Source organism: Notamacropus eugenii, chromosome 1 (assembly GCF_028372415.1).
Source record: "Notamacropus eugenii isolate mMacEug1 chromosome 1, mMacEug1.pri_v2, whole genome shotgun sequence".
NCBI lineage: Eukaryota > Metazoa > Chordata > Mammalia > Diprotodontia > Macropodidae > Notamacropus > Notamacropus eugenii.
The window spans coordinates 448495847-448523063 of NC_092872.1; the positions used below are offsets into that span (position 1 = coordinate 448495847).

General features: G+C 37.3%; 1 protein-coding gene across 8 annotated transcripts in view; it reads left to right on the forward strand.

Annotated features, from left to right (window-relative positions):
- PBX3 (PBX homeobox 3) overlaps window positions 1-27217 on the forward strand; it is a 293993-nt gene that overhangs the window by 231902 nt on the left and 34874 nt on the right. For all 8 annotated transcript variants that reach the window (XM_072631934.1, XM_072631936.1, XM_072631937.1 and 5 more), the window contains one exon: window positions 2520-2655. In XM_072631934.1, coding sequence (XP_072488035.1) covers window positions 2520-2655 — 136 coding nt within the window. The remainder of the gene's footprint in view (window positions 1-2519; window positions 2656-27217) is intronic.

The window sequence follows — 27217 nt, forward strand, 5'->3', positions numbered from 1 at the left end:
GAGTTTCAGAGTTGACTTACATAATAGTCTGGCTAACACCATCTGGACAGTAAGTGTTAGAACAGGGATTTGAATTCAGGCCTTTCTGATACCAAGTCCAGGTGCCTTGAGAGGTGGCTTCAGCAAATAGTAACCATATCAGTAGTCAGTTATCCTTTGAACACTTGAGATGATTGATTCTTCCCCATTGAAGAAGTGTGTGGTTAACAAGGCAGTCTGAGCTGAGTAGAATGTGGAGATAAACAGAGCTTTGAAAAGAGACTAGTTGTCTGTAAAGACTGTAGTTATGCAGCGCTGCAATGCTGATGGGCTGCACCTCTGGGGATTGATGCTCCGCTGCACTGTGGCCTAAGGCACAGGCATCTTGATTGCAACTAACCCTGGGGGGAATGAGACTTTGGGGAAAATGCTTAATGGGCACTTTCTAAAGGATGTTTTTCTAAAAAATAAATAAAACACATGACTGAAGTCTTTTTTATGCCTTCATGTGTGTGGAAATACTCAGCTCTGATTTCATTTGTTCTTGTATGCCTCTTAGCAAGCCCTATGCTAGGGAAAGATGTTCTGCTCTGGGCAAAAATGATCTGACAGATATATGACTCCCTGGCTCACTCTGACTTGTAGCTCACTCATTTCTTTCAGGAAACCTATGCTTACGTTTTCTTGATAATTGGACAGGCTGGAACATATACCTATGCAATACATTTAAGAACAAATCTACAAATCTCCTAGACCCCCTCTACCCTGCTGGGGTAAGAGCTTGCATTTGAACAGAAAACCCTCCACATTTATTCTTATACTCATGGGATTTTAGAGTTGAAAGAGAATTTAGAGACAATCTAGTTCACTGACCCCTTTCTCATTTTGAAGATAAAGAAACTAAGACCTAGACAGGGCAAGTGACTTGCAAAGGTCATGTAGCTAGCAAGTGAAGATCGGGATTTTAAACCAGGTATTCTGACTCCAAGTACACTGCTCTTTTCTCTACTTTGGTTGTCAGAAGGTTGATTACCAGCTGAAGAAGCAGTCAAAGGATGGAAATAAAAAGTTGTTAACATAATAGTGGTTTAAATAACATTTAATTCCAAATCCCTAGTTTTACAGAGGAAGTTCTGGGGCCCAGAGTAGATAAAATGATTTGCCCAGAATTATCCTGCAGCAACCCATGATTCAAACCTTTCTACCTACTACTTGCTCATCCAGTTCTCTTTGCTTTTGACATGACAGCTAGCTATCTGTTAAAGCTAACCACTTAGCATAGGAATGATGTAAAGAATTCATATTTCAAATAGAGGCTGGATGAAATGAATGCTTCTGATTTAATTTTTTTGTGGGCTCTAACCTGTTTTATAAATCCATTTTTTCCTCTGACATCGTATGTTCCATGTTCTGACTTAAATTAAGCTCCCTTTCAGCTCTAAGATTCCATATTCTAAATTATATTATTCTATGTTTTAAGGTTCCCAACTTTGAGAGTCTCTGAACCTAACTAATGCCTGTTTATATGTTACTGGAAGAGTGCTATAGTGCTACCTTTCCCTGCCCCCCTCCCCATCCCTACAGGTAACAAATATATACATTTTCTCAGGAGACAAACACCTTGATGTAAGAACTGGTTCTAGCAATGAGAATTTTAGTCCCATGGAAATGCCATCTCTGTGTAAACCAGGTGTTTAACATGCCATTTTCAGAGAAACAACTGAAATAGGAGGAAAGTCTTTTCCTTAGATAGCACATTGGTCTGATTGCATTCTATACTTCTCAAATCTGGCTCATATAAAGCCCAAGTGTCTAAAATTGATGTTATTTTTTCAATGCATAACTACAATTTTTCTCCCATGTAAAGACTTCTCCTTTTTTAAGTGCCACTAATTAATTGGGCAAGCCACTCAACCTCTCTGTGCTTCTGTTTCCTCGTGTAAAATGGGAATAATAACAACATAAATCTTACAGGGTTCTTAAGATCAAATGAAATAACATCTGTAAAGTGCTTTCCAAACCTTAAAGTACCATGCAAATGCTAGCTATTATTGTTAGAACCAATATGCTACATAAATGTATAGCTTCCTATTGACTATTTTGTTTCTAGGTATTAAATTTATATCTAAAAATATTAAATTTTAGGGGAAGGGTACACAACCTACCTGAAATAAGACCTAGTAGAAACTGTAGAGTAAAATATGTCAAAGACTTAGTAACAAAGTAAAACTAATATAAACACTATTTTTTTCTTGGCTATTTGAATGTGTAGTTAATGAAGAAAAAAATAATTTTTACCTTTTATGCCATTTGATAATAACTGGACAATCTTACAACAGATTGTATATTCTTTTGGTCAGTGTAAGCAACTTCATTATAAATATGGTAATTGAAAAAATTAAAATTAGTTTTTTAATGAAAAATAATTTTAAAACATTTATTATATCCTTATATTCTCTGGGCATCTATAGATATTTAGCCACTGTTGTCCCTTTTTCTTTCTCTTCCACTTAGTCCATAGTTAACTTTTTTTCTTTCAGACGAAAAAGACGTAATTTCAGCAAACAGGCAACAGAAATCTTGAATGAATATTTTTACTCACACCTCAGTAATCCCTACCCCAGTGAAGAAGCCAAAGAAGAGCTGGCAAAGAAATGCAGCATCACAGTGTCACAGGTAAGGTGGGACTTTTTGCTTTATCGTGGCCCTGACACACTCACTTTCACAAGAAGCACAAGAAATTGCCAATGGAGCCAGGCTTCGTTTCCTCAGTCTTAGTAATGCCATCACCCTCTGTTTTATGCCACAAGAGTGTTCTAACTTCCCACATTGGTTACATTCTTAACCAACAACCTTTCCTCTTCCTCACCTCCCTCCTTGGCACACCCAAGTTCCTGACATCACAGGAGGATTCTGGTCTCACATTTTGACTGTTTTGAGTACTTGAACTTGGGTTAAGTTAAAAAAAAAGTTATAACACAATAGTACCAACATTGCCTTGCTTGTTGGTGTGTCCTTCTCAATTTCCTTTTATTTTCTGTGTAATTTTAATATGTTTCATTGGTGTTCTTTTTTATTTTTTGACTTTGATTTCTCTTAATTCTTTCTACAGCCTTGCCCCACTCCACCACCACCCCCAAGTGTAAAAGGCTTTTCTTGTTACAAATATAGTCAGGGAAAACAATTTCATACCTTGCAGTGTTAGAAAATGTGTTTCTCATTGTCCTCTTCTGGTCTGTGGGCATCTTTTCACAAAGTGAGTGGAGATATTCTATAAAGGCAAGCAATAATAACAATAAAATATACCAGTAGGCATTTAGCAAGAGTTTATTATATGCCAGGTACATTACTAGGTGCTAGGGATACAAAGAAATGCAAAAACAGACATACTGCCTTTAAAAAACTCACGTTCCAAAGAAAAAAACAACATAAAAACATTTATGTGCATACATAAAAGATATATATGGAGTAAATGAGACGCCATCTCAGAGGGAAGGCATTAGTCCAGGGGGGACTGGTAAAGATCTCTTGAAGAAGGAGGGGTGTGTGAACTAATGCTTGAAGGAAGTGAGGAGGTGGGAGTTGAAAAGGAGAGAATCCAAGGCCTGAGGAACAGTCAGTGAAAAGATACATCTTCTAGAAGGAACAACAGGAAGGTCAGTGTCACTGGATAATAGGTAAAGTAGAAAGGAGTGAAGTATAAGACATGCAGAAGAGTAGGAAGGGGCTGGGTTGTAAATGGCTTTAAATGCCAAACAAAGGATTTTATATATGATCTTGGACATAATTGGGAGCTATTGGAATTTATTAATTAGCAAAATGGCATGGTCAAACTTTAGAAAGATCACTTTGGCAGCTGAGTGGGGGTAAGACTAGAGTGGGGAGAGATGTAAGGCAGAGAGTTATTGCATAAGTTAATTGCATTAGTCTTTGCATAAGATAGTGAGGGCCTGAGCCAATGTGGTGGCCAGATGAATGAAGAGAAGGGGACTCTCCTGCAGAGACAGCTGTTGTATAGGTAGAAATGACAGGATATGATAACAGTTGATATGTAATGTGAATATGAGTGAATAGTTGAGGATGGCAGTAATAAGGAGGTTAGGAAGAGGGGAAGATTTGGGAGGTAATTTAATGTGTTCAGTTTTGGACATGTTGATTTAAGATATCTATGAGACATCTAGTTCAAAATGTCCAATAGGTCTTTGATGATGGGAGACTGGAGGTAGAGAGAGGTTAGGCCAAATCAGCATAGAGATGATAATTGAATCCATGGGAGCTGATGGATTCACAAATGAGATCCTCTTTAGAAAGAAGAAAACCCAAGACAGAGCTTTGGTGGATACCTGCAATTAGTGGATATGGTGTGGATAAAGATCCAGTACAGGAGACAGAAAGAGGGATCAGATAGGTGGAAAGAGACTGAGAGAGAAAACTAGACAGGAGAGAGTATCAAAGAGAAGAAGGTGATGGACAGTGTCACAAGCTGCAGAAAGCTCATGAAGGATGGGGATTGAGAAAAGGATATCATATAGTTATCTATATAGCTCACATTTAATTGTCACTATGTTTTGGAAATCGCTTTATGTACATAAGTTTCTTTGCTTATGGGCTTGCGAGGTGGGTAGTACAGTTTTTTGAAAGGCCATTTCACAAATGAGTAAACAGTTTCAGAGAGGTCAAGCAAGCAGTGACAAGCAGATAGATGAGCTATAACTTAAACCTGGCTAGTTTCTGTCATTCCAAATCTGATGGTCTTTCTGCTATACTCATTTTATACCTGAATTGTCTTGCCTAGTAGATAATTCTGGATCGGATGATTGAGATCGTGAACCAGAACCTTCACTGGGGAGAAAGGGATTTATTTTTTTGCAAAACATAACCTAAATAAACATAACTTTGTACAGTGATTCTCTGTTGCTTAACAAATACAAATTCCTCTATTTGGTTTTCAAAACTTTCAGCAATCTGGTGCTATTCCATTTTTCCAGAATTCTTTTATATTGTTTCTTCTCCTCCTCTGTAGCTAATTTTCTGTTCTGATTACCACAGTGACTATTCCATAACATCTTAAGCTTCCCACAGCCTCTCCTCCATCTTCTCAGTTGAGGACCTCACCTCATACTTTACCCCCTACCAAAAAAATTGAAGCCATTCACTGTAAACTTCTTTTCCCCTTCTCTTCATTTTCACAAATCACTTTGACATCATCCCCCACTATCTATTCCTTTATTCCAATCCCTATTGAAGAGGTGGTCCTTTTCCTCATCAAGCCAGACTCCTCTGCATATACCTTTGATCCCTCTCCCCTCTTGTCTTTTCCAGCAGATTGCCCACACTATTCCTTCCCAGCCCCACCTCTACTTCTCTCTAATCTTCAGTCTCTCCCTATCTACTGGTTATTTCCCTTTGGCCTAAAAAAATTTCTAGGTTTCCCTCATCTTTAAAAATCCCTACCTTGATTGTACCATTCTTGTTAGCTCTCTTCTTATATTTCTTTCCCCTACTCAGCCAACCTCCTAAGAATAATTGTCTATACTTATTGCTTCGACTTCCTCTTGTCTCACTCATTTCTCAGTTTTTTACAGTCTGGCTTCTTATCTCACATCTCAACTAAAACTATTCTCTTTGAAGTTGCCGGTGATCTCTTAAATGACAAATCAAATGGACTTTTATTAATCTTCATTCTTCTTGATTGACCTCTCTGCAGCACTTGACACTGTTGACCACTTTCTCCTGAATATTCTTTCTTTTTTGAGTCTTGTGGCACTTATTTTCTCTTGGTTCTCCTCCTGTCTGATTTCTCCTCTGTTGGAATTTTATCCATCACACACATACCAACTGTAGGTGTGCCCCAAGGCTGTTATGTGCCCTCTCTTTTTTTTCTTTTCATACTTTCAATGATCTTATCAAATTCTATGGGTGCAATTATCATCTCAATGCAGATGATTCCCACACCTATATCTCTAGCCTCAGTCTCTCACCAGAGTTCTAGTCCTAGATAACCAACTGCCTAATAGACACTTGAAAGTGAATGTGCTAAAGGCATCCCAAGCTCAACAAGTCCAAAACAGAACTTATTTTTTCCTCTAAACCTACCCCTCTTCTGAAGTCCTTAATTGTTGTGGAGAGTACTGTCATGTTTCCAGTTGTCTGGCTTGCAGCCTTGGGCTGCCATTCTTGACTCTTCATGCTCACTACCCCACATCTCTGGTCAGTTGTTGGATCTTCTTGGTTCTCTCTCCACAACATTTCTTATGTTCATCCTCTTCTCTTTGTTCACATTGCTGCTCCCTAGTTCAGGTCCTTGTCAGCTCTGATCTCAACTGCTTCTAGTCTTCTGATTGGTCTCTCTGCAGTCTCTGTACTCCAATCTATCCTCCATATCCCTGACAAATTATTTTCTTAAATTGTAGATGTGACCACTGACTCCCCCTCCTCCTTCAATAAGCTCTAATAATTTAGTGTTAGCTCTAGGATCAAAGGTAAACCTCTGATTGACATTTAAAGCTCTTCCCTGCATGACCCCTTCCTATCTTTTCAGTCTTATACATACTACTCCCTCGCAATCACTACTGTCTAGTCTAGTCAAACCAACTTTCTTACTGTCCCTCATGCTTGATACTCCATCTCTCATCTCTTTGCCTTTGTGCTAGCTGTCTACCTTGACTGGACTGTTCTTCCTCCTTCTTAGAAATCCTGACTTTCTTCAGTACTCATCTCAAGCACCACTTTCTTCAGGGGACTTTTTCTAGGTTCCCTTCCCCACCACACGTATGTATGTATGTGTGTGTGTGTGTGTATAATGTATCTGTATATGCACATATTTTCCTTTTCCATTAGAAAGGAAACTCTTTGGGAACAGAGACTGTTTTTCCTTTTTGTTTTTAACCCTCTTTATAGAACCAGGCACACAGTGTAAGCTGAGAAAATACTTTTTGATTGATTGCTTGGTTCTTCTTCATACATGTCTTGATCCAGACTATTTTAACTACTCTGTCCCTTGTACGTGCCCTTCACTCTCCTATCTCCATGTCTTTGCTTGCATTGTTTCCTAGGCCTAGAATGTTCTCCCTCCTCTTTTTGTTCCACCGAGTTTATTCTTCCCCTTTAAAGTCCAGCTAAAATTTCTCCTTCTTTCTCTATGATCTGTTTATTGGCAATGTCTTTTTCCCTTTAAATCTCACATAGCAATTTATTTTATGTTTTTCTAATTCACTTAAGTAGTATTGAATATTATAATATTTGTATTTGTTCAGTTATTTAGTTATATCTGACTCTTGGTGACCCCATTTGGGGTTTCCTTGGCAAAATCACTGGAGAGGTTTGCCATTTTCTTCTCTAGTTCATTTTACAAATGAGGAAACTGAGGCAAACAGAGTTAAGTGACTTGCCCAGGGCCACATAGCTAGTAAGTTTCTGAAGCCAGATTTGAACTTAGGTCTTCCGGACTGCATGCCTAGTGCTCTATACACTGTGCCACCTACCTGCCATATTTGTGTTTATATCATATCTTTTTCCACTGGACTCTAAGTTCCATTAGGGTAGCGAACTTGTAAATTTATGTCTCTTCCCTTGTCTGAACATAATGCTGTATGCATAAGCATTTAATAAATGTTTAAATGAATTAATTGTAATGCTTCAATGTTAGATATTGTTTTACAGTAAAATGCTTTTCAGTTATGGCCTCTACTTTCATTTGAATTAAACACAGAGGCCTTTGATGTAAAGACTAGGATCCTTGTATACCCTGTTGCCATGAGCTTTGAAACATAAATTGACAGTTGAAAAGCATTTACTTGTAAAAGAAAAAGTTGGTAGAATATGAGATCCTTTGCAATGGAACTGTGATTTAAGGAACAGCTGACCCTGTGTGAAAGTGTTCCTTTGAGAATCACATGAAATGAATTTTAACAATAGTTTCTAAATTTAAAACTCTCCAACTGTGCTTGTGAGGTCCAAGATACTGATCCCTTCCAATTCCAATGAGGTTTACTTATCAATATTTTAAATCATTATATATTTAAAGGAAAAATGCCTGAGGTTAGCATGTTAACTATTAATGATTTGCCGTCTCTAGTATTGACATTATTAGCCACATAACCTCTAGAGTAACCTTTAGTTCTATAATTAAGACTCAATGTTGAGTTTATTTTAGAAGTCTATGAAATGGTTTTATATTCTGATATTTTTGGATTGACTTGAAATGGGATCTGTTTGGTTTTAGATACCTTTCTAGATAGATAGATAGATAGATAGATAGATAGATAGATAGATAGATAGATAGATGGATGGATGGATGGATGGATAGATAGGTATAGAGATATCTTCCTTTTTCTCTCTGTCTCTTTCTTTGCACACACGTGATGTAGTCATTCACTTTTACTTGAATATGTGAATTTGTTTCTCATTGCACTGTGAATACAGATCCACTGAATGTAAGAGCCTATCCTTGAAATTTACATCTTTGTTTAAATAGTCAAACCAGTGTCTGAACCCAGCAAGTTTTAAGCCATATATTTCTTTAATTTCTTATAGCACCTATTTGGAGCCTTTCTTTTTCATATACTCCATTCTGCCTTGTAGTACAGTTATATTTCTGTTTACCCTATTAGATTATAAACTCATTGAACTTAGAGATCTCTTATTTTATCTTTGTATCCCTAGAGCCAAGGTAAGGGCTAGGTGCAGGATGACTATTTTTTTGATCCAGGTCAAATTATATACCATACTGTTATAGCTAAAATGAAACATTACACAAATATGCAACCTTGTTCTGATGGGATATATAATGTGTGAACTAAATGGAAGAAACTACATATTGTTATATAAATACATGCACCAGGTCAATCAGGAAAGCTACATTCATCCAGATTGAAAATGTATTCCTACCTCAAGGAGTGTTTTTGGATATTTTGGTTTATGTGTAGTGTATGCCAGTTCTTCAGGCTTGTCAATCCATTATTGAAGAATTAGTTAGTTTGACATGTACTTACATGGACATATCCATAGCATCCCAGAAACGGAATGGTACCTCAGGAATCATCTAGTCCAACTTGCCTAAACAGGAATCCCCTTCTTGAGTATGGCTTTTTTTTTAGGAGGGAGGAAGGTCTCTAACGTGCAGTAGTTAGAAGTAGCTACTATTGTAAAGAATGACTTTTAAATTTTGCATTACTTCAGATAGGATTCCCAGTAGTTATTTTTAATTAATGAGGTTTTAGAGCATTCTGTAAACATTCTACTAATTTTCAGAGCATGTATTCTATAAATTTTTATTTAATAAAACAAATATTTAAGTAATTGTCTTCATTTGCATTTTAGTATAATAAAAACAGCTTTGACAAATTTGGGGATTTTAATAAAGAAATTATGTACAGAACGAAAAACACTTAGAGTTGTAAGGGCCTTCAGAGGTCATTTTTTCTAACCTATTTCTGAAGCAGGAATACCTTCCTTGACTAGAATTGGTATGGTTTATATTTGAAGGCTACCAGGTATGGGAACTCATTACCACTTAAGGCAGTTCCAAATGTTAATTTGGAATTCCTTCAATTTTTCCTCATTGATACAAAATCTGTCTCTATAATTCCCTTGATTGATTCCAAATCGTCTCATCAATAGCCAAGTAAAACAAGTCAGATCCCTCTTACACATGGTAATCCCTTATAAAGGAAGAGACTGTGATCATGTTTTCCTAAGAATTCTCCAGGTTAAACAGCCAGAAAAAAACAACTTCTACAATGACCACAGTGTAAATGATAAGAACCACAAAACAACCCAAAAGGAATATTACAAAGTTATAACAAGCTTGGCCCTAAAGAAGAGGAATAAAAGGATACCTCCCTCCCCATCTCCTTTTGTAGACGTGGGGATCATCATGTAGTTTATTGCAGGTCATATATATATTTTATGCTAATTGGTTTTGCTGAGAAATTTTCCTATTTAGAAAAAAAAAAGAAAATTCTTTATTATAAGGGATGGACCTGAGAAGAGTAATGGGGAGAAATAAAGGGAAACCTCAGCAATACAAAAACTATACCAATAAAATTATTTAATATTTCAAAAAAGAATTCTGCAGGTTAAATGCCCCCAAATCCTTAGCTAAGCATTGTATTATATGACTCTTAATCATTTCAACTTTCTTATTTCCTTCCTCTGGATATGCTTCAGCTTTTCAATATGTTTTTCTAAAATATGGTATCTAGATATGATCTGATCAGAGAACAGAATAGTCAGACTGCCATTTCCCTCTTTCAGGGTAATGTGACTATTAATTCCACTTAAGACTACATGAGTAGGTTAATTTTTTTTTTGGTTGGACCTGCAATCCAAATAAATGTTGATGTTGAGAATAGCCTTTATTCTCATTCCTTTTCAGTAAGTCTGTAAAAATTCACAAAGGAAGACATTATTTCTGAATTTATAGTTGGTGAAATTAGTTTCTATCATACCTCAATTGTTCTATTAGAAAAGTACAAATTAATGAAAGTTTACTTACCCTAGACTGTACTCTTACTTACTTCTTTAAAGTTTCTCCTTTCCAAGTCCCTTTATACCTTTTTGAGTTCTGTTGTTATAAATGTTTAACTTTGGTTATACTCTCTTGTTAAGCTCAGGTGCAGCATTTTGTAAAGGAAATACTATTTTTTCCCTTGATTTTATTTATTGAACTGTATTGTAAAGAAATGTATATGTGAGAACCTGAAAACGAAGCAGAATTAGGTAATGGAGTCAACTCATCAAGTCCTTTCCTTCTTCCAGTCCTCCACTCTACTGTCAGTAGTCTTCCCAATGCACAAGAGGCTCTCCATTGCATACTTCATACAATCTCCTTCACCACTGTGGTATCATGGACAGCCCTAGACCTAGAGTCAGGAAACCAGGGTTCATCATGTAGCTCAGGCTCTTATTTACTGTGTCACTGAAAAAGCCATTTAAAATAATAAGATCTTAAGATTGAGAAGTGGGAGGGATCTTAGTGGTCATCTAGTACAAACCACTTATTTTATAGTTGAGGAAACTGAATTTCAGAAAAGTTATTTGCCCAGTATCACACAGGTAATAAATGATAGAGTTCTAGACTCCAAATACACTGCTTTTCTTACTGTACTTCTTTTCTCAACTGTTTCTTTTTTTTTTTGTAAAATGTGGATTAATAATACTTCTCCTTCAATAATACTTCTTGTTCTTCTCCTTTCTCCTTCTTCATCTTCCTTTCCTTCCTTCTCATTTTCCTCCTCCTCCTCCTCCTAACTAGCTAGCATTTACATAGCACTCTAAGGTTTTACAAAGCATCTTACATGTATTTTCTCATTTAATCTTCACAACAAGCCTGTGAGGTAGATGTTGTTATCCCCATTTTATGGATGAGGAAATTGAGACTGAGAGAAGTTATTGATCCAGGTTGAATTATGTGCCATAAAATGTTATAGCTAAAATGCAACATTACACAAATATGCAACCTTGCTCTAATGGAATGTGTAATATTATGTGAACTAAATGGAAGAAATTACACATTATTATGTAAATAATGTTCTACACCAGGCCAATCAGAAAAGCTACATTCATCAGATTGAAAGTCTACCCCTAACTCAAGGAGTGTTTTCAGGTATGACTTGCCACAATTATTAAATATCTGAGGCAGAATTTAAACTCAGGTTTTAGTGTCTCTAGGACCTGTATTCAATTCCTTATGCAATCTAACTGCCTCCATTACCCACCTTATGGGGTTGCTATGAAGAAAAGCATTTCATAAATCCTAAGATGCTGTAGAAATGAGTTATTATTATTGATCTTACATTCAAGCCTAACCACCCTCTCGCACCATCCTACCTTTCTAACCTCATTTTATAGAACTCACGTTGAAACACTATATTCCAGACAGGATAGACTGCTTGTTTTATTCCTGTCTCTTCCTGTTCTTTTATACAAATGGTACTTCTGTGTATTTGTATACTCTTTTCCTCATTCTATCTTCCTCATGAAAACTTTATTCTTTAAGGTATAGCCTGTGGGGCACCTCTTCCATGGAGTATTCTCTTTTCTCTTCCTCCTCAAAATTCTCAGACCTTTCTGAATTCTCTTATGCACTTAATCATTGTAATGTGTATGTATTTCCATTCACTGTGCTAAATTACAAGCCCTTTGAGGACAGGAGGGGTGTGTGTGTGTGTGTGTGTGTGTGTGTGTGTGTGTGTGTGTGTGTGTGTGTGTGTGTGTGTATGTGTGCAATTTTTATATATCCCAGTTCCTGGCACATAATAGAGATAGGAATAGAGACTGATTTTGTGATTTCATTTGTATATGGAACTCCAGGATGAAGAAACTCCTGTCAATTCAGTTTGGACACTTCTCTATATCTACCTTGTACCAGAGAGCTGCCTAGAGCAGTGGTATCAAACTCAGATAGAAATGGGTCCCAGTAGACTACATATTGCCTTAGAAAGTCACAAATTAACATCATCCATGCTGTATTGTAATTTTTTTTAAAAATTGTTAAATTCCTTCCAAATACATTTTAATCTAGTTCCAGCTGTGCTTTGGTCCAATTTGATACCTATGGTCTTTGAGGATCTAGAAGTTAGAGGACTTAGAAATTAAACGACTGGCCTACGGTCACACAGCCTGTGCATGTCGAACTTCGGTCTTCTTAATTCTGAGGAATGAAGGAGAGAAGTACTTATTAAGTGCCTACTACGTGTCATTTGCCAGGGAAACCCCAAACAGGGTCATGAACATCAGACACAATTGAAATGACTAAACAACAACTGTGTATCAGGCACTGTGTTGAGTGCTTTGCAGTTATCTCATTTGATCCTCACAACAACCCTGTTAGCTAAATGTCATTATTATCTTCATTTTACAGTTGAGGAAACTGGGATAAACAGAGCTTTAAGTTACTTGTCCAGGGTCACACAGCTAGTGTCTGAGGCTGTATTTCAACTCAAGCCTTCCTGACTCCAAGCCCAGTACTCTATCCACTGCATTACCTAGCTGCCTCAGGGGCTCTAAGAACTTCTATGCCACATTGTAACTTGAACATAGTAGGTACTTAATAAATGTTTTTTTTAATTGATTCTGCTTAAATCCCTTGTACAGAACATATATGCATTGAGAGAAATTACATAGTTGCACTTTACAAAAATCAAGTTAATTTTTTTTAATATAGTTACCTATTCTCTTCACTATCTTACCTATATTCTAAAGACAGATAGTCAATTTAACAGCAGTGATCAACTCTTCTGAAGAGACTCATTACTAAAGTTACTTTACTATTCCATTTTCATTAATGCAAACCAAAGGGTTCCTAGCCATGATTGTGACAGTTTTATCTATAACACTTCAATGATTACAAAGTGCTTTGGAAAATGTAATTATTTCTTTTAGCTGCCCTATTAAGTAGAATTGTTTTGTAATATTATTATCCATTTTACAGATGAGAAAACTGAGACAGGTATCAGTTGATGTGGCTAAAGTCATACCAAGTGATTTATTTAACTGGAGCACAACTCCAGAGTGCTGATTTTGGATTCCCAGGCCTGTGCTCATTCTACTTGAGGCAGCATGCTTTTCTCTCCAAGCTACTTTAGAGACTTCAAACCAGTTAGTGGTCTAAGGTCTCCTTACTAATAAAAAAAGCTTATGCCAAAGCTGTGGGTATACAGTAAGCTAATTAAAATTTGTAAATAAGATTTCTTTATTAAAAAAAAACTATGAAAATAAGGAGAAGCCAGTTAAAAGCATAATTAGAACAGAAAAAAAGATTAACATCAAATTACAGCGTCTATTTCAGCTATCTATAAAGGCTTCCTCAATTATGTTGGCAGTAGACAAAAGGTAAAAAAGGATTAATCCTGAATATACAGAGACAAGTGTATAGCAAATAGCACGTTTGCTAAGGAATGATTTTACTCTGTCTTGAAAGAAGTATGTCAGATGCTCTAGTCTGTAAAGAATCCTATCACATTTCCTGAACCTAGACCAGACAGTGTGCAAAGAACAATCAAACAAGTAATAAAGAAATAGTAGACTTTAATGTGGATATACTACTCCCTTTCAGATAAGCCTTATCCCTAATAATTTAAGAAAATGTAGATCTCAGCTAGTATGTTAAGGGTTTTTTAGTTCTCTTAAAACACATAATTTCCATGATTAACTCCATTGCTCTGAAGTCAAGTCCAGATTTAAACATGAAGTGTTTGCTACAGATATGTTGCAACTGGTGTTAACTTAGAATTATGTTTTTGAGGAAAATTCCAAACATACGACTTGAGAAGATACCCAAACAATAGATGTTTTCCTTAAAAATTTGTATTTCCCTGACATTATGAAATGGAAATGTGGGGAATGTTTAAGCATTAATTTAAAGAAGTATTTACTGATATCATTCTTTTCATAGCATAGTAGAAAGAACACTGAAATGGGGTTCAGGAAACCTGGATTCTAGACCCAGCTTTGTGTTATCTATTTGCATGAGTTTGGGCAAATCACCTCCCTTTTCTTGACCTGAGTTTCCTCATCTCTGAAATAAAATAGATGATCTAGATTTTGTCTAATAATCTGCATCCTATATTCCCTTCCATATTTAGCATCTTTTTAAAATAAAATTAGAAACAATTTCAAATGATTTTTTTACAAAAAATAGAAAAGTATTAAAATTTTAAAAAATTGTTTAATCAACAAAAAACAGTCTTTTCTCTATTCCACTCCTCCAATTGAGAATGAAAGAAAAGCAAAACCCCTGTTACAAACATATATAGTCAAGCAAAATAAATTTCCACATTGACCATGTTCCAAAAATATATGTCTTATTAGGCACCACCTATCAGGAAGTGGATATCTTAATTCATCATTAGTTCTCTGGGATTGTGGTCTATCATTATTCTTATCAGAATTCTTAATTCCTCTGAAGTAGCTTTCTTTATCATATTGTTGTCATTATGTAAATTATTCTCTTGGTTCTCTTTACTTCACTCTGCATAAGTATATACAAATCTTCCCAGGTTTCTCTGGAACCATTACCTTTGTTATTTCTTGTTTTTTCTTCCAAATTTATTAATTTAGTTTTCAACAGTCACTTCCATAAGGTCCAAATTTTTTCCTCTTCCTCTCCCCTCCCTCCCTGTAAAAGCAAGCACCCTTACACATCCAGGATGGCCTGCTATACAGGTTCTTAGTTCTGCTTTTCTAAAAGGAAGGCAACTTTTGAGGGGTCAACAATCACTTTTCCAAGCACATATATCATTCACTTAGTTCAGGGGGAAAAGCACCCTGAACTTCAGAGAAAATACAAGCAGAGCAACAAAGATCAGCCAACAGACAGGGCTTCCACCTGTCTGACCATAAGCAATACATACATCACTGATCGACAGACAGATCCAATTATCTGACCATTACATACATACATAGTTACCAGAGAGAGAACCATCCACATCTGAGTTTTCAAAGCTGAGGAGTTCCTCAGTGGCTGCCCAGAATCTCACTTGACCAAACAAACATTTCCAATGAGTAAGCCTCAAAGCAAAACCTCACCTCAGAGTTTTTATACACTTTTCAGAGCCAGAGGGCATCACAACCCTCTAATGAGGCAGAACCAGTGCCTCATTTAGAAAATTATCAAAAAGTGTGGGTCTCCCCTAATCAAGCTTTCCTTAATGGGCAGGCCCATCAATGGGTGGGAAAGATCTTTAATTCTCATTAGCATTACACTTCCCAAGTACAGCATACAATCTTATATGGGCTCTACACATGCATTCCTATTAAAACATTTTCCCATTAGTAATGTTGCATGGAAGAATTAAAAGAAATGGGAGAAACCATGAGAAAAACAAAACAGATCAATAGAGAAAATAGTCTGCTTCATTCTGTGTTCCAGCTCTATAGGTTTTTCTCTGGATGTGGATGACATTTTGCATCATGAATCCTTTGGAAATGGTTTTGGTTCTTGCATTGCTGTGATCCCTTTGTTATTTCTTATATCACATTACTATTATATCACATTTATATACTTGTTCAAGAATTTCCCAATTTATGGATACCCCCTCAGGTTCCCATTTTTTGCTCCTTCAAAAAGAGCTATAAATATTTTTGTACATCCTTAGTTTGTTTTGGTTAGGACTAATCCTTCCCTTAATCTTCCCTCACATTTATTTTCCCTTCTCTCTTCTCCCCTTTCTTTCCTATTTCCCTGTTGAGTGAAATGTATTTCTGTACCCAACTCTGTGTGTATGTGTGGGGGAGGGAGTAATTCCTCCCTCCTTTGAGAAGTTCAGATGAAAATGAAATTCAAATGCCTGCCACTCCACCCCACACTTCCCTCTTTATTTGTGTAGATATCTACTTGCACATTCTGCTAATGTGAGATAATTTTCACTATCCTTCCTTTTCTTCTTCCTTCCCTCCCCCAATGTATTGCTCTTCCCCTTTCTATCCATTTCTTTCTTAATATCCATTTCTTTCTTAATATCATCAAGACATAGCTGAATGACCACCCTGCTTTGTCTAGTTACATTCTCTCTGGCCCCTGATGATGGTAGTGTTCAGAGGGGACATATATATCCTCTCCTCATATTAGAATGTAAGCAGTTTATTTTTGCCTAGTATTTTATCATTGTTCATTTATGTTTACCATTTTATGTTTCTCTTAACTCTTATGTTTGAATTTTAAAGTTTCTATGCTGCTATCGTTTTTTCATCAGGAATACTTGAAAGACTTTTATTTCATTAAAGGTCCATTTCTCCCCTGTAGAATTATACTCAGTTTTGCTGGCTAAATTATGTTCTTGGTTGTAAGCTTATATCCTTTGCCTTCTAGAATATTGTATTCCATGCCCTTTGCTTCTTTATAATGATGGCTACTAAATTGTGTATGATCCTGATAGTGGCCCCTCAGTACTTGAATTCTTTCTTTTTAACTCCTTGAAATATTTTTTCTTTGACCTGGAAGCTCTGGAATTTGGCTATATAAGTGCTCAAAATTTTCATTTTAGGGTTTTTTTTTTAGGAGATAAGTGTTGGATTCTTTCCATTTCCACTTTGCACTCTGGTTCTAAGAGATTTAGGCAGTTTTCTCTTATATGATGTTCAGCCTCTTTTTTTCGGTCATGGCTTTCAGATAGTCCAGTGATTCTTAAGGTTGATCTCCTCAATCTGTTAGCTATCTCACAGCAAAAAGCAATTGACTTAGATTACATCTTCTACTTTTTTCAGACTTTTGACTTTATTTTATTACTTCTTACTATCTCTTAGGGTCATTGGCTTTTATTTGGTTCATTCTAATTTTTCTGGGAGTTTGTTGCTTGGGCAAGGTTTTGAACCTCTTGTGATGCTAAGTTGTTAGTTCCCTTTTCATTTTTTTCTTCCATGATTCTTGTTTCTTTTCCATTTTTCTCTAGTACCCTCATTTCATTTATAAATTATCTTTAAACTCTTTTTTTTAAAACTGTCACCTCATTCTTCCAGGAGTTTTAGTTGAATTTGTGCCCTAGCTGTGTTTTTCATTGAGGCTTTGCCTTGTAGATTTTTTGAAGTCATTCTCTTCTTTTGTGTTTGTGTCTTGAGTGTACCTGTCAACATAATAGTTTTCTATGGTCGGATTCTTTTTTTGTTGTTGTTATTAGCTCATTCTACTTCTATTCATTCTGATGTTAGGGCCAGATTTTTTGTGTTTCTGGAGGGAATGTCTGGGTTGGTCATGTTGGTGCTTTCTTGGGAGTATTAAGGGTTGTCTTATTCCAAGATCTCAAGGATTGTTCAGGCTAATGACCTGCATTCTAACCTAGTGGAAGTAATGAAATTTTATTGTAAGAAGAGTAGAGGGCCCAGGATAGAGGATTATGATACACTCACAACTGGGAGGCAGGATATGAATGGTGATACAGAAAAGGAAATTCATAAATGGCCATACAGATAGGGGAGAATGCAGAGACAAGGTGTATAAAGAAAACCCAAAGATGAGATGACATGTAGAAAGAATGGTCAACAGGGTCACATGTTATAGAAGGTCAAGAAGGGTGAAGGAGAAAGCACCACTGGATTTTACATCTAAGAGATTGTTGGTAACTTTAGAGAAAACAGTTTCAATTAAAGTATAAGGTCAGAAGCTGTATTGCAACTTGAGAAATGAGTGAGATGAGGAAGTAGAAACAAAAGTGTAGACAGCTGTTTGCAGGGTACTGGCTTTGAAAATTAGGAAATATATAGATTCCTATAAATATGTAGAACTATATAGATCTAGGGAAAGCTAGGCTCAAGTAAAGATGTTTTAAGGATCTGGAAGATCTAGGCACGATTTTAGGTAGCAGGGAGGGAACCAGTAGCTATCTAGTAACTGAAGATTAAAATGAGGTGCAACCTGCCAGAACAGACTGGGGAGGATGAGAGCAGGGATAAAAGTGGAAGAGTTGATCTTGGCAAGGAGAATGGCCATCTCCATCAGAGACTGAAGTGAAGGAAGAAAGCAGGATAACTACATGGGGTTTTGAGATCTAGAGGAACAGGTGAAGGGAATTTTACGTTAGGAGAATGGGTAGTCCAGTAGAAACAATGGAAGAGATGGACAGGGCTGAATGGGGATGACAGAACAGGGGATGTTAGTGGATGTAGAGAGATCATTTTTGCTCAGGTAGCTCAGGATTCTGTATCGTTGGGACTGGGAGAGTAAAGTAGGATTTGCTAAGCAGAGGACAAGAATATAGGGCCATTTTTGTCCTTGTTTTTGTTTTAGGTTTTATTTCATTTTTTTTAATGAATATTCTCACTTTCTCAACCCCCAACTGAAAAAAATAAGAACAAAAAATTTGTAACAAATATGTTCCCATGTCTTCAGTGCCTTGTCCTTTTATCCTTTTGCTGATTTCTCTCTGCCATATTTCAGTCTTGTTCTACTCTCAATATCTATTGCCTTCACTCCTACAGATGAGCTGTTCAACAAAGCTGGAGAAGTATGATAAGCCATGCTGACTATGTCCACTATGAATTTATGTTACATAATCTTAACCAGGCCTTCACAGCAGCAATGCAATTCTTTTATACCTCCCTAATTAATTTGCTACCCCATTCACCAGTGTATTTTCTCAACTTTTTTATGCCTTGTCAAACCTCTCATGTGTTCCTCTCCTCCTATCCTCTCAGCTGAGAATCTCATATTTTACTAAAAAAAAGTGTCCATTTGATGACCACTCTCACTTTTACCCTCTTCTTCATCCCATTTCACCCAGATGCCTTATACTACAATCTCATCCTTCACCCATTTCACATGAAGAGGTGACTTTTTCCTTTGAAAATCTCTCTGTATGCAAAAATTATTCTATTCAATCCTGTCTTATCCACAGATTTCCCCTTTCTACAGTCCCCACCCTGTCACTTAACTGCTGTCTTTTGCTGTCTACAGGTTGTTTCCCAGCTGCCTACAAACATGCCCATGTCTCTCCCATCTTCAAAAGATCCTTATTGATCTCTTCTTCCCTACTAATTTATCCCATATCATTTCTCTCTTTGCTGGCTAAATTCCTTGAGAAAACTGTCTACAATAGGTATCTCATTTCCTTTCCTCTGATTTTCTTCTTAACTCTTTGTACTCTAGCTTCTGGCCTCATCATTTAACAAAAACTGCTCTCTTCAAAATTACCAGTGATCTTTTAACTGCCAAATCTGATGGCCTTCTCTTAATTCTCATCCTTCTGGACCTCTCTGCAGCCTTTAACACCATTGTTATTCTCTTCCCCTTGATACTTTCTTCTCTCTGGGTTTTTGTGATACTATTCTCTCCCGCATCTCCTCCTACCCTATCTGACCACTCCTTCTCAGTCCCCTTTGCTGGATCTTCATCCAAATCATGCCAAGTAACAGTGAGTGTTCCACAGGTCTCTGTCCTAGCCCTTCTTCTCTTTTCCCTCTGTACTAGCTCACTTGGTGATCTCATTAGCTGCCATGGATTGCATTGTCATCTCTTTGCTGATGATTCTCAGATCAACTTATTAAACCTTAACCTCTCTGCCTACTTCCAATCTCACATCTCCATCTGCCTGTTGGATACCTCAAAGTGGATGGATGTCTGTAGATGTCTATAAAGACCTTAAACTAAACATGTCCAAAGCTCAACTCATCATCTTTCCCCCAAAATCTTCCCCTCTTCTGAACCTCCCTTTTACTTTCAAGGGTACTACCATTTTCCCTGTTAACAGGCTTGCAACCTAGGTGTCATCTTCAGTCTTCTCTCTCTCATCCTCCCATACCCAATCTGTTGCCCAGGTTTGTCAATTCTATCTTTACAGCATCACTGGTATATGTTCCCTTCTCTCCTCTGACACTGCCAACATGCTGATGCAGTCCCTCATCACCTCAAACTTGAACTGTTAAAATAGCCTTATAGTTGGTCTCCCTTCCTTCAGTGTTTTCCCACTCTGGTTCATCCTCCATTCAACCATCAAAGTCATTTTCCTAAAGTGCAGGTCTGACGCTCTCAATCAGACTCTAGTGTCTCCTTATCACCATCCACATAAGATACACAGTATTTTGTCTGTCATTCATATCTTCATAACCAAACTCTTATCCAGCTTTCCAATCCTATTATACCATATTCCCCACCATATACTATGTGATACAGAGATACTGCATCCTTTACTCTTTACTCCTTTACTCTTTCTTCTCCATCTTTCGATTCTGGGCATTTTCTTTGTCCTTGAATGGAATGCTCTCCCTCCTCATCTCTGATTCCTCACTTCTCTAGATTCCTTCAGGTCCCACCTAAAATTCCACCTTCTATAGGGAGCAAATCCTAATCCTTCATTCTAGCACCTTCTCTTTGTTGATTATTTCTAATTTATTCTCTGTGTAACCTGTTCTTACATAGTTGTTTGCATTTTTTCTCCTTCATTAGGCTCTGATCTTCTTGAGAACAAGGACTATCAGCTTTCTTTGTATTCTCAGCACTTAGTGCAATTCCTGGAACATAGTAGTCATTTCATAAATACTTATTGACTTTTTAAAATATTCATACTCAAAACATTTTCCTGTATTCATCATGTCAACAAATGTCACATTTTACACACTGAGTTTATCATCTCTCTGGTAGGTGGGTGGAATACTTCATCATTGGCTCTCTTGAGTAGTGACTGGACATTGCATTGATTAGAGTTCTTAAATCTAAGTTATTTGTTATTATAGTGTTGTTGTCATTATAATAATTGTTGAGGTTGTGCTCACTGTCACTCTTCATCAGTTCATATGAGCCTTCCCTGGTTTCTCTAAAATCATTGTTTTTAGACCACAATAATATTCCATTGCATTGATATGCTACAACATGTTCAACCATTCCCAGCTTATGGGTATCCCTTAGTTTCCAATTTTTTTGCCACCACAAAATGACTATAAATATTTTTGTACACATGAACTCTTTCCCTCTTTCTTTGATCTCTTTGAGGTATAGACCTAGGGTTAGTAGAGCCAGATCAATGGGTATGTACAAATTAATAAATTTGGGGGCATAGTTCCGAATTGCTCTCCAGAATGGCTGGATCAATTCATACTTCCATCAACAGTACATTTTGTAGTGTGCCTCTCTTCCTGCAGTCCCTCAAATGTTTTTCATTTTCTTTTTGTCAACTTTGCTAATCTCAAAAGTAGAACCTCAGAGTTGTTTTAATGTGAATTTCTCTAAATATTAGTGATTTTTAGCATTTTATGTGGCTAATCATAGCTCAGATTTCCTAGAAAATGGCTTACTTTTATCTATTGAGTATTTGTCAATTGGAAAGTGGCTCTTATTCTTCTAAATGTGAGTCAATACGTTATATAACTGAGAAATGAGAGCCTTATCAGAGAAATTTGCTTCAAAATCTTCCCCCATTTATGTGCTTTTCTTCTAATTTTAGCTCCATTGGATTTGTTCATTTTGAGAAAAGCTTTAATTTTATGTAATCAAAATGATCCATTTTGTCTTCTTTATTCCTGTCTTTCCCTTGTTTTGTCATGAATTCTTACCCTACCCATAAACCTGAAAGGTATTTTTTTATTTTAAGTTTTCAGCATTCATTTCCACAAAATTTTGAGTTCCAAATTTTCTTCCCGTCTCTCCTCTCTTCCCACCCCAAAGCGCCTTCATTCTGATTACCCCTTCCATCATTTTGCCCTCCCTTCTAACCCCCTCCCTTCCCTTATCCCCATCTTCTCTCTTGTCCTGTAGGGCAAGACAAATTTCTATACTCCATTGTCTGTATTTCTTATTTCCCAGTTGTATGCAAAAACAGTTCTCAACATTTGTTACTAAACTTTTGAGTTCCAACTTCTCTTCCTTTCTCCTTCCCCACCCATCCCCACTGAGAAAGCAAGCAATTCAGCATAGGCTATATATGTATAGTTTTGCAAATGACTTCCGTAATAGTCATGTTGTATAAGACTACCTATATTTCACTCCATCCTATCCTGCTCCCCTTTTTTCTATTCTCTCTTTTGACCTTGTCCCTCCCTAAGAGTGGCTACTTCTAATTGCTCCCTCCTCCCATTTGCCCTCCCTTCCATCATCCCCCCCACCCTGCTTATCCCCTTCTCCCCTACTTTCCTGTATTGTAAGATAGGTTTCCATAGCAAATTGAGTGTGCATATTATTTCTTCCTTGAGACAAATGTGGTGAGAGTAAACTTCATTTTTTTCCCTCTTACCTCCCCCCTTTTCCCTTCCATTGAAAAAGCTTTTTCTTGCCTCTTTTACGAGAGATAATTTGCCCCATTCCATTTCTCCCTTTCTCCTTCCAATATATACCTCTCTCACCCCTTAATTTTATTTTCTTAAATATGATCCCTTCCTATTCAACTCACCCTATGCTCTCTCTCTCTCTATATGTGTGTGTGTGTATGTATAATCCCTCCAACTACCCAGATACTGAGAAAAATTTCAAGATTTACAAATATTGTCTTTCCATGTACGAATGTAAACAGTTCAACTTTAGTAAGTCCCTTTTGACTTCTCTTTGCTGTTTACCTTTTCATGCTTCTCTTCATTCTTGTGTTTGAAAGTCACATTTTTTTTTCAGCTCTGCTCTTTTCATCAAAAATGCTTGAAAGTCCTCTATTTCATTGAATGACCATTTTTTCCCCTGGAAGTATTGTACTCAGTTTTGCTGGGTAGATGATTCTTGGTTTTAATCCTAGTTCCTTTGATTTCTAGAATATCATATTCCACACCCTTTAATCCCTTATTGTAGAAGCTGCTAGATCTTGTGTTATCCTGATTGTATTTCCACAATACTTGAATTATTTCTTTCTGGCTGTTTGCAATATTTTCCCCTTGACCTAAGAACTCTGGATTTCTCAATAATATTCCTAGGAGTTTCTCTTTTTGGTTCTCTTTCAGGAGGTGATTGGTGGATTCTTTCAATATTTATTTTGCCCTCTGGTTCTAGAAAATCAGGGCAAGTTTCCTTGATAATTTCATGAAAGATGATGTCCAGGCTCTTTTTTTGATCATGGCTTTCAGGTGGTTCCATAATTTTTAAATTCTCTCTCCTGGATCTATTTTCCTGGTCAGTTGTTTTTCTAATGAGATATTTCACATTATCTTCCATTTTTTCATTCTTTTAGTTTTGTTTTGTAATTTCCTAGTTTCTCATAAAGTCATTAGCTTCCATCTGCTCCATTCTAATTTTTAAAGAACTATTTTGTTCAGTGAGCTTTTGAGCTTCCTTTTCCATTTGGCTAATTCTGCTTTTTAAAGCATTCTTCTCCTCATTGGTTTTTTGAACCTCTTTTACCAATTGAGTTAGCCTATTTTTAAAGGTGTTATTTTCTTCAACATTGTTTTGGGTCTCCTTTAGTAAGCTGTTGACTCACTTTTCATGATTTTCTGACATTGCTCTCATTTCTCTTTCCAATTTTTCCTCAGCTTCTCTTACTTGATTTTCAAAATCCTTTTTGAGCTCTTCCATGGCCTGAGCTCATTGAATATTTATTTAGATGTTTGTGAAGCAGAAGCCTTGACTTTTATGTCTTCCTCTGATGGTAAGCATTGTTCTTCCTCATCTGAAAGGATGGGAGAAAGTCCCTATTCACCAAGAAAGTAACTTTCTATAGTCTTATTTTTTTCTCCCTTTTTGGGGCATTTTCCCAATGTTACTTGACTTTGGGGACCTTTTTCAAGAGGTAGGGTATATTCTGGGGACCTGTAAGATCTCAGTTCCTCCAAGGTAGAACAATCAAGGGAGAGGAGTTTACTCCTCAATGCTCTCCAGCTCTGCCATGCCAGCACTCCTCCTTACCCCATGACTCTGCTCAGGGCTGAGATTCAGATCAGCAGCTCAATTCCCCCAGGGGTTTTAGAGGGAGGCCAGGACTGCCACTCAGTGTGAGATTCAGATCAGCTGCTCAATTTCCCCATGGGCTTTAAGCTGAGAAGTCCAACAATAGAAACTGGTTGCTGCCTGCTGCCTGCCGCCTGCCGCAGCCACTGCCACTGCAGCCTCCTCTGCTGCTGCCCCTGCTGCCCCTACCTGGGGCCAGAAATAGGAAAGGACCCTGCTCCCTTGTTACCAAGGTGGAAAAACCCTCTCACTGACCTTTGAAGCTGCCTTTGGTGCCTATGGGTTGAGGGATCTGAGAACCACTGCTGCTGTCAGGGATTCCACCCCTGAGGCCTGTTCTGGTCATGTGCCTCCCAGTGCTATGTGGCCAAGGCTGGGCTGTGCTCTGCTCCATGGCTGGTGTGATTGCTGTCTGCCTTCCAGGCTGTCTTGGGCTGGAAATCTCTTTCACTCCATTATTTTGTGGCTTCCGTTGCTCTAGAATTTGTTCTAAAAAATATTTTCTTTCTTGTTCCTCTAATTTGCTTATGATATCACTTTTATTTTGAGTCACATATTCATTTGGAGTTTTTCTTGGTAATATACAGTGTGACATGTTAGTCTCTATCTAATTTCTGCCACACTGCATTCTGGTTTTTCCAGAAGCTTTTGTCAAATAATGAATTTTTACCCTTTGGGTTTATCAAACTAGTATACTATATTTGCATATGTATGTGATTCCACTGATCAGTTTCTCTGTTACTTAATCAGTACCAAAGAGTTTGAGTGCTTTCCTAGTTTTGATGCTTTCTTGTTCCTCCATCCCCCTATTATTTCCTTTGAGATTCTTGATGTTTTGTTCTTCTCAATGATCGTCATGATTTTTTTTTTCTGATTCTATAATCACTTGGTAGTTCCATGGATGTGGTGCTAAGTAAATTAAGAGAAAGTACCTTTTGACTGCTACTCCTACTTTTAAATGCCTTGTGAATGGCAGCGAACATTGTCAGTTCTTTTTGAAGCACTGTGGAAGAAAGAAAATTGTGTTTAATGTCAGTGGCCTTTCCTATAAATAAGATCTTGACAAGAGGTCTGGTATTTGTGTCTTTGTACCTGGGCTGAGTCCTTTGGGTGAAGTACTGATGTTGGAAATTATGGTCCTAAAGGTAAAAAGTCAGGCATCAGAGGCTCATGTTTGAAGCTAGATCCTGGAGGTGAGAGGAGAAGAATGTGAGAAGGTATAAGAAATCCTGGGTCCATTCCAATGACAGGCTTTACCCTGTTCTCAGCATGGTGGTGATAAACAATTATCTGGCTGAGGGTAGGTAATAAAAGCCCATTTAATTTAAATATAGCTATCATATTCTACATTGGCAATCAAAAATAGCAGACAATCACATTATGATAATACTTTATGCTTCAGAACTTCAAAAGATACATGATTTTATGTGGTGACTTTTCCTTCCATCAACTCAGATTATAACCCTGTATATTCTAGTAGATGACTGGTTCCTCTTGATTTCCTAGCTCTCCCTCCCTGCACTCCATGCATTTATCATTTGGTGACTGATCTTTTGTAGATAAGCCTCACCGAATTTAACAATATTGGTCCTTGGACAATATATAATTTGTCATATGGCCTACACTTGGCTTGCCTTTCCAACTTAGAACACCTTGTTAGAACTTGTGTTCTACTGTGCTGCCTTCAAGAACCGAGGGCTTACCTCTATTTACTTCCTGGTCACAATGAGGCATCAAAGTAAGACTTAATGGAATAGAGGGGCATAGAATCTAGAACTGGAGAAGACCTTAGAGTGCCTCTAGTCATCTGGTTCATCAGCCCCTTCATTTTACAGATGGGGAAACTGTAATACTGTGACTTGCAGAAGATCACTCGGGTAACAGTAATAATAGCTGACATTTATCTAGTGCTTGAAGGTATAGGAAACACTTTACATGCATTGTCTCACTAAATCTTTACAAGAAACCCTATGAGGTTGGTACTATAGATATCATGTGCATTTGATCAGTTGTGAAATTGTGGTTCACAGGGATTCATGACTTACTTGAGGTCACACAGCCAGTGAAAGAGCATAGCACAATTTGCTCTCCTCACATGGCTGGCACATCTGTTGAACTTTTAGCCTAGGCTAGGGTTGTCAAACACAGTCCACTGTACCTAATCTTCTTGGCTCTGGCAACTGCTATATCTCATAGCCTGCTAAATGAAAGGGAATTAAGATATGTATTATCACTTTTCATTCTAGAACCTCATATTAACACTTTGACACCTCTCTAATACATTTAAGTAATATTGCCTGTAAGTTATTATGTTTATAAATTACCCTATACAGTATACTAATACTGTAAGCTCTGTGAGGGCAGGAATTATGTTTTATTTGTTTTGTATCTTCCCCTGTGGCTAATACAATAATTTGTTTGGGAAGGGAAAAATTTGGAGTTATGATTTCATCAGTATGGCAAACTCCTTGTATGTGCAGATTAACAACTAGTCTTTAACTTATGTTCCTAGAGAGTTGCCCAGGACACTGAGATGTTAAATGCCCATGGGCACAACTAGTATGTGTCAGAGGCAGAACTTAAAGCCAGATCTTCCCCACCACTCTGCTTCTCTGTATGGTCAGTCAGCAAACATTTATTAAGCAATTACCATGTTCTAAGCACTGTGCTAAGCCCTGGGGATAGATCTGAAGAAAGGCACAAAACTTTCCCTGCCCTCTAGGATGTCATAGTCTATTGAGGGAAGACAGTAACTAACAAGGAGCTGAGGGGGGCGGGGCAGGGAAGGCACTGGCATGTAACGAAATCCTGCCTCTAGGATGGGAATGATCTGAGGAGATGCAAGTTGCAGAGCTGACTTCATCTGACAGCATGATGAGTTTCTGGCAATCATGAAAGAAATGCAGGAGAGCAGCCTGGTGGGGATGATAAGGTGAATTCCTTGGG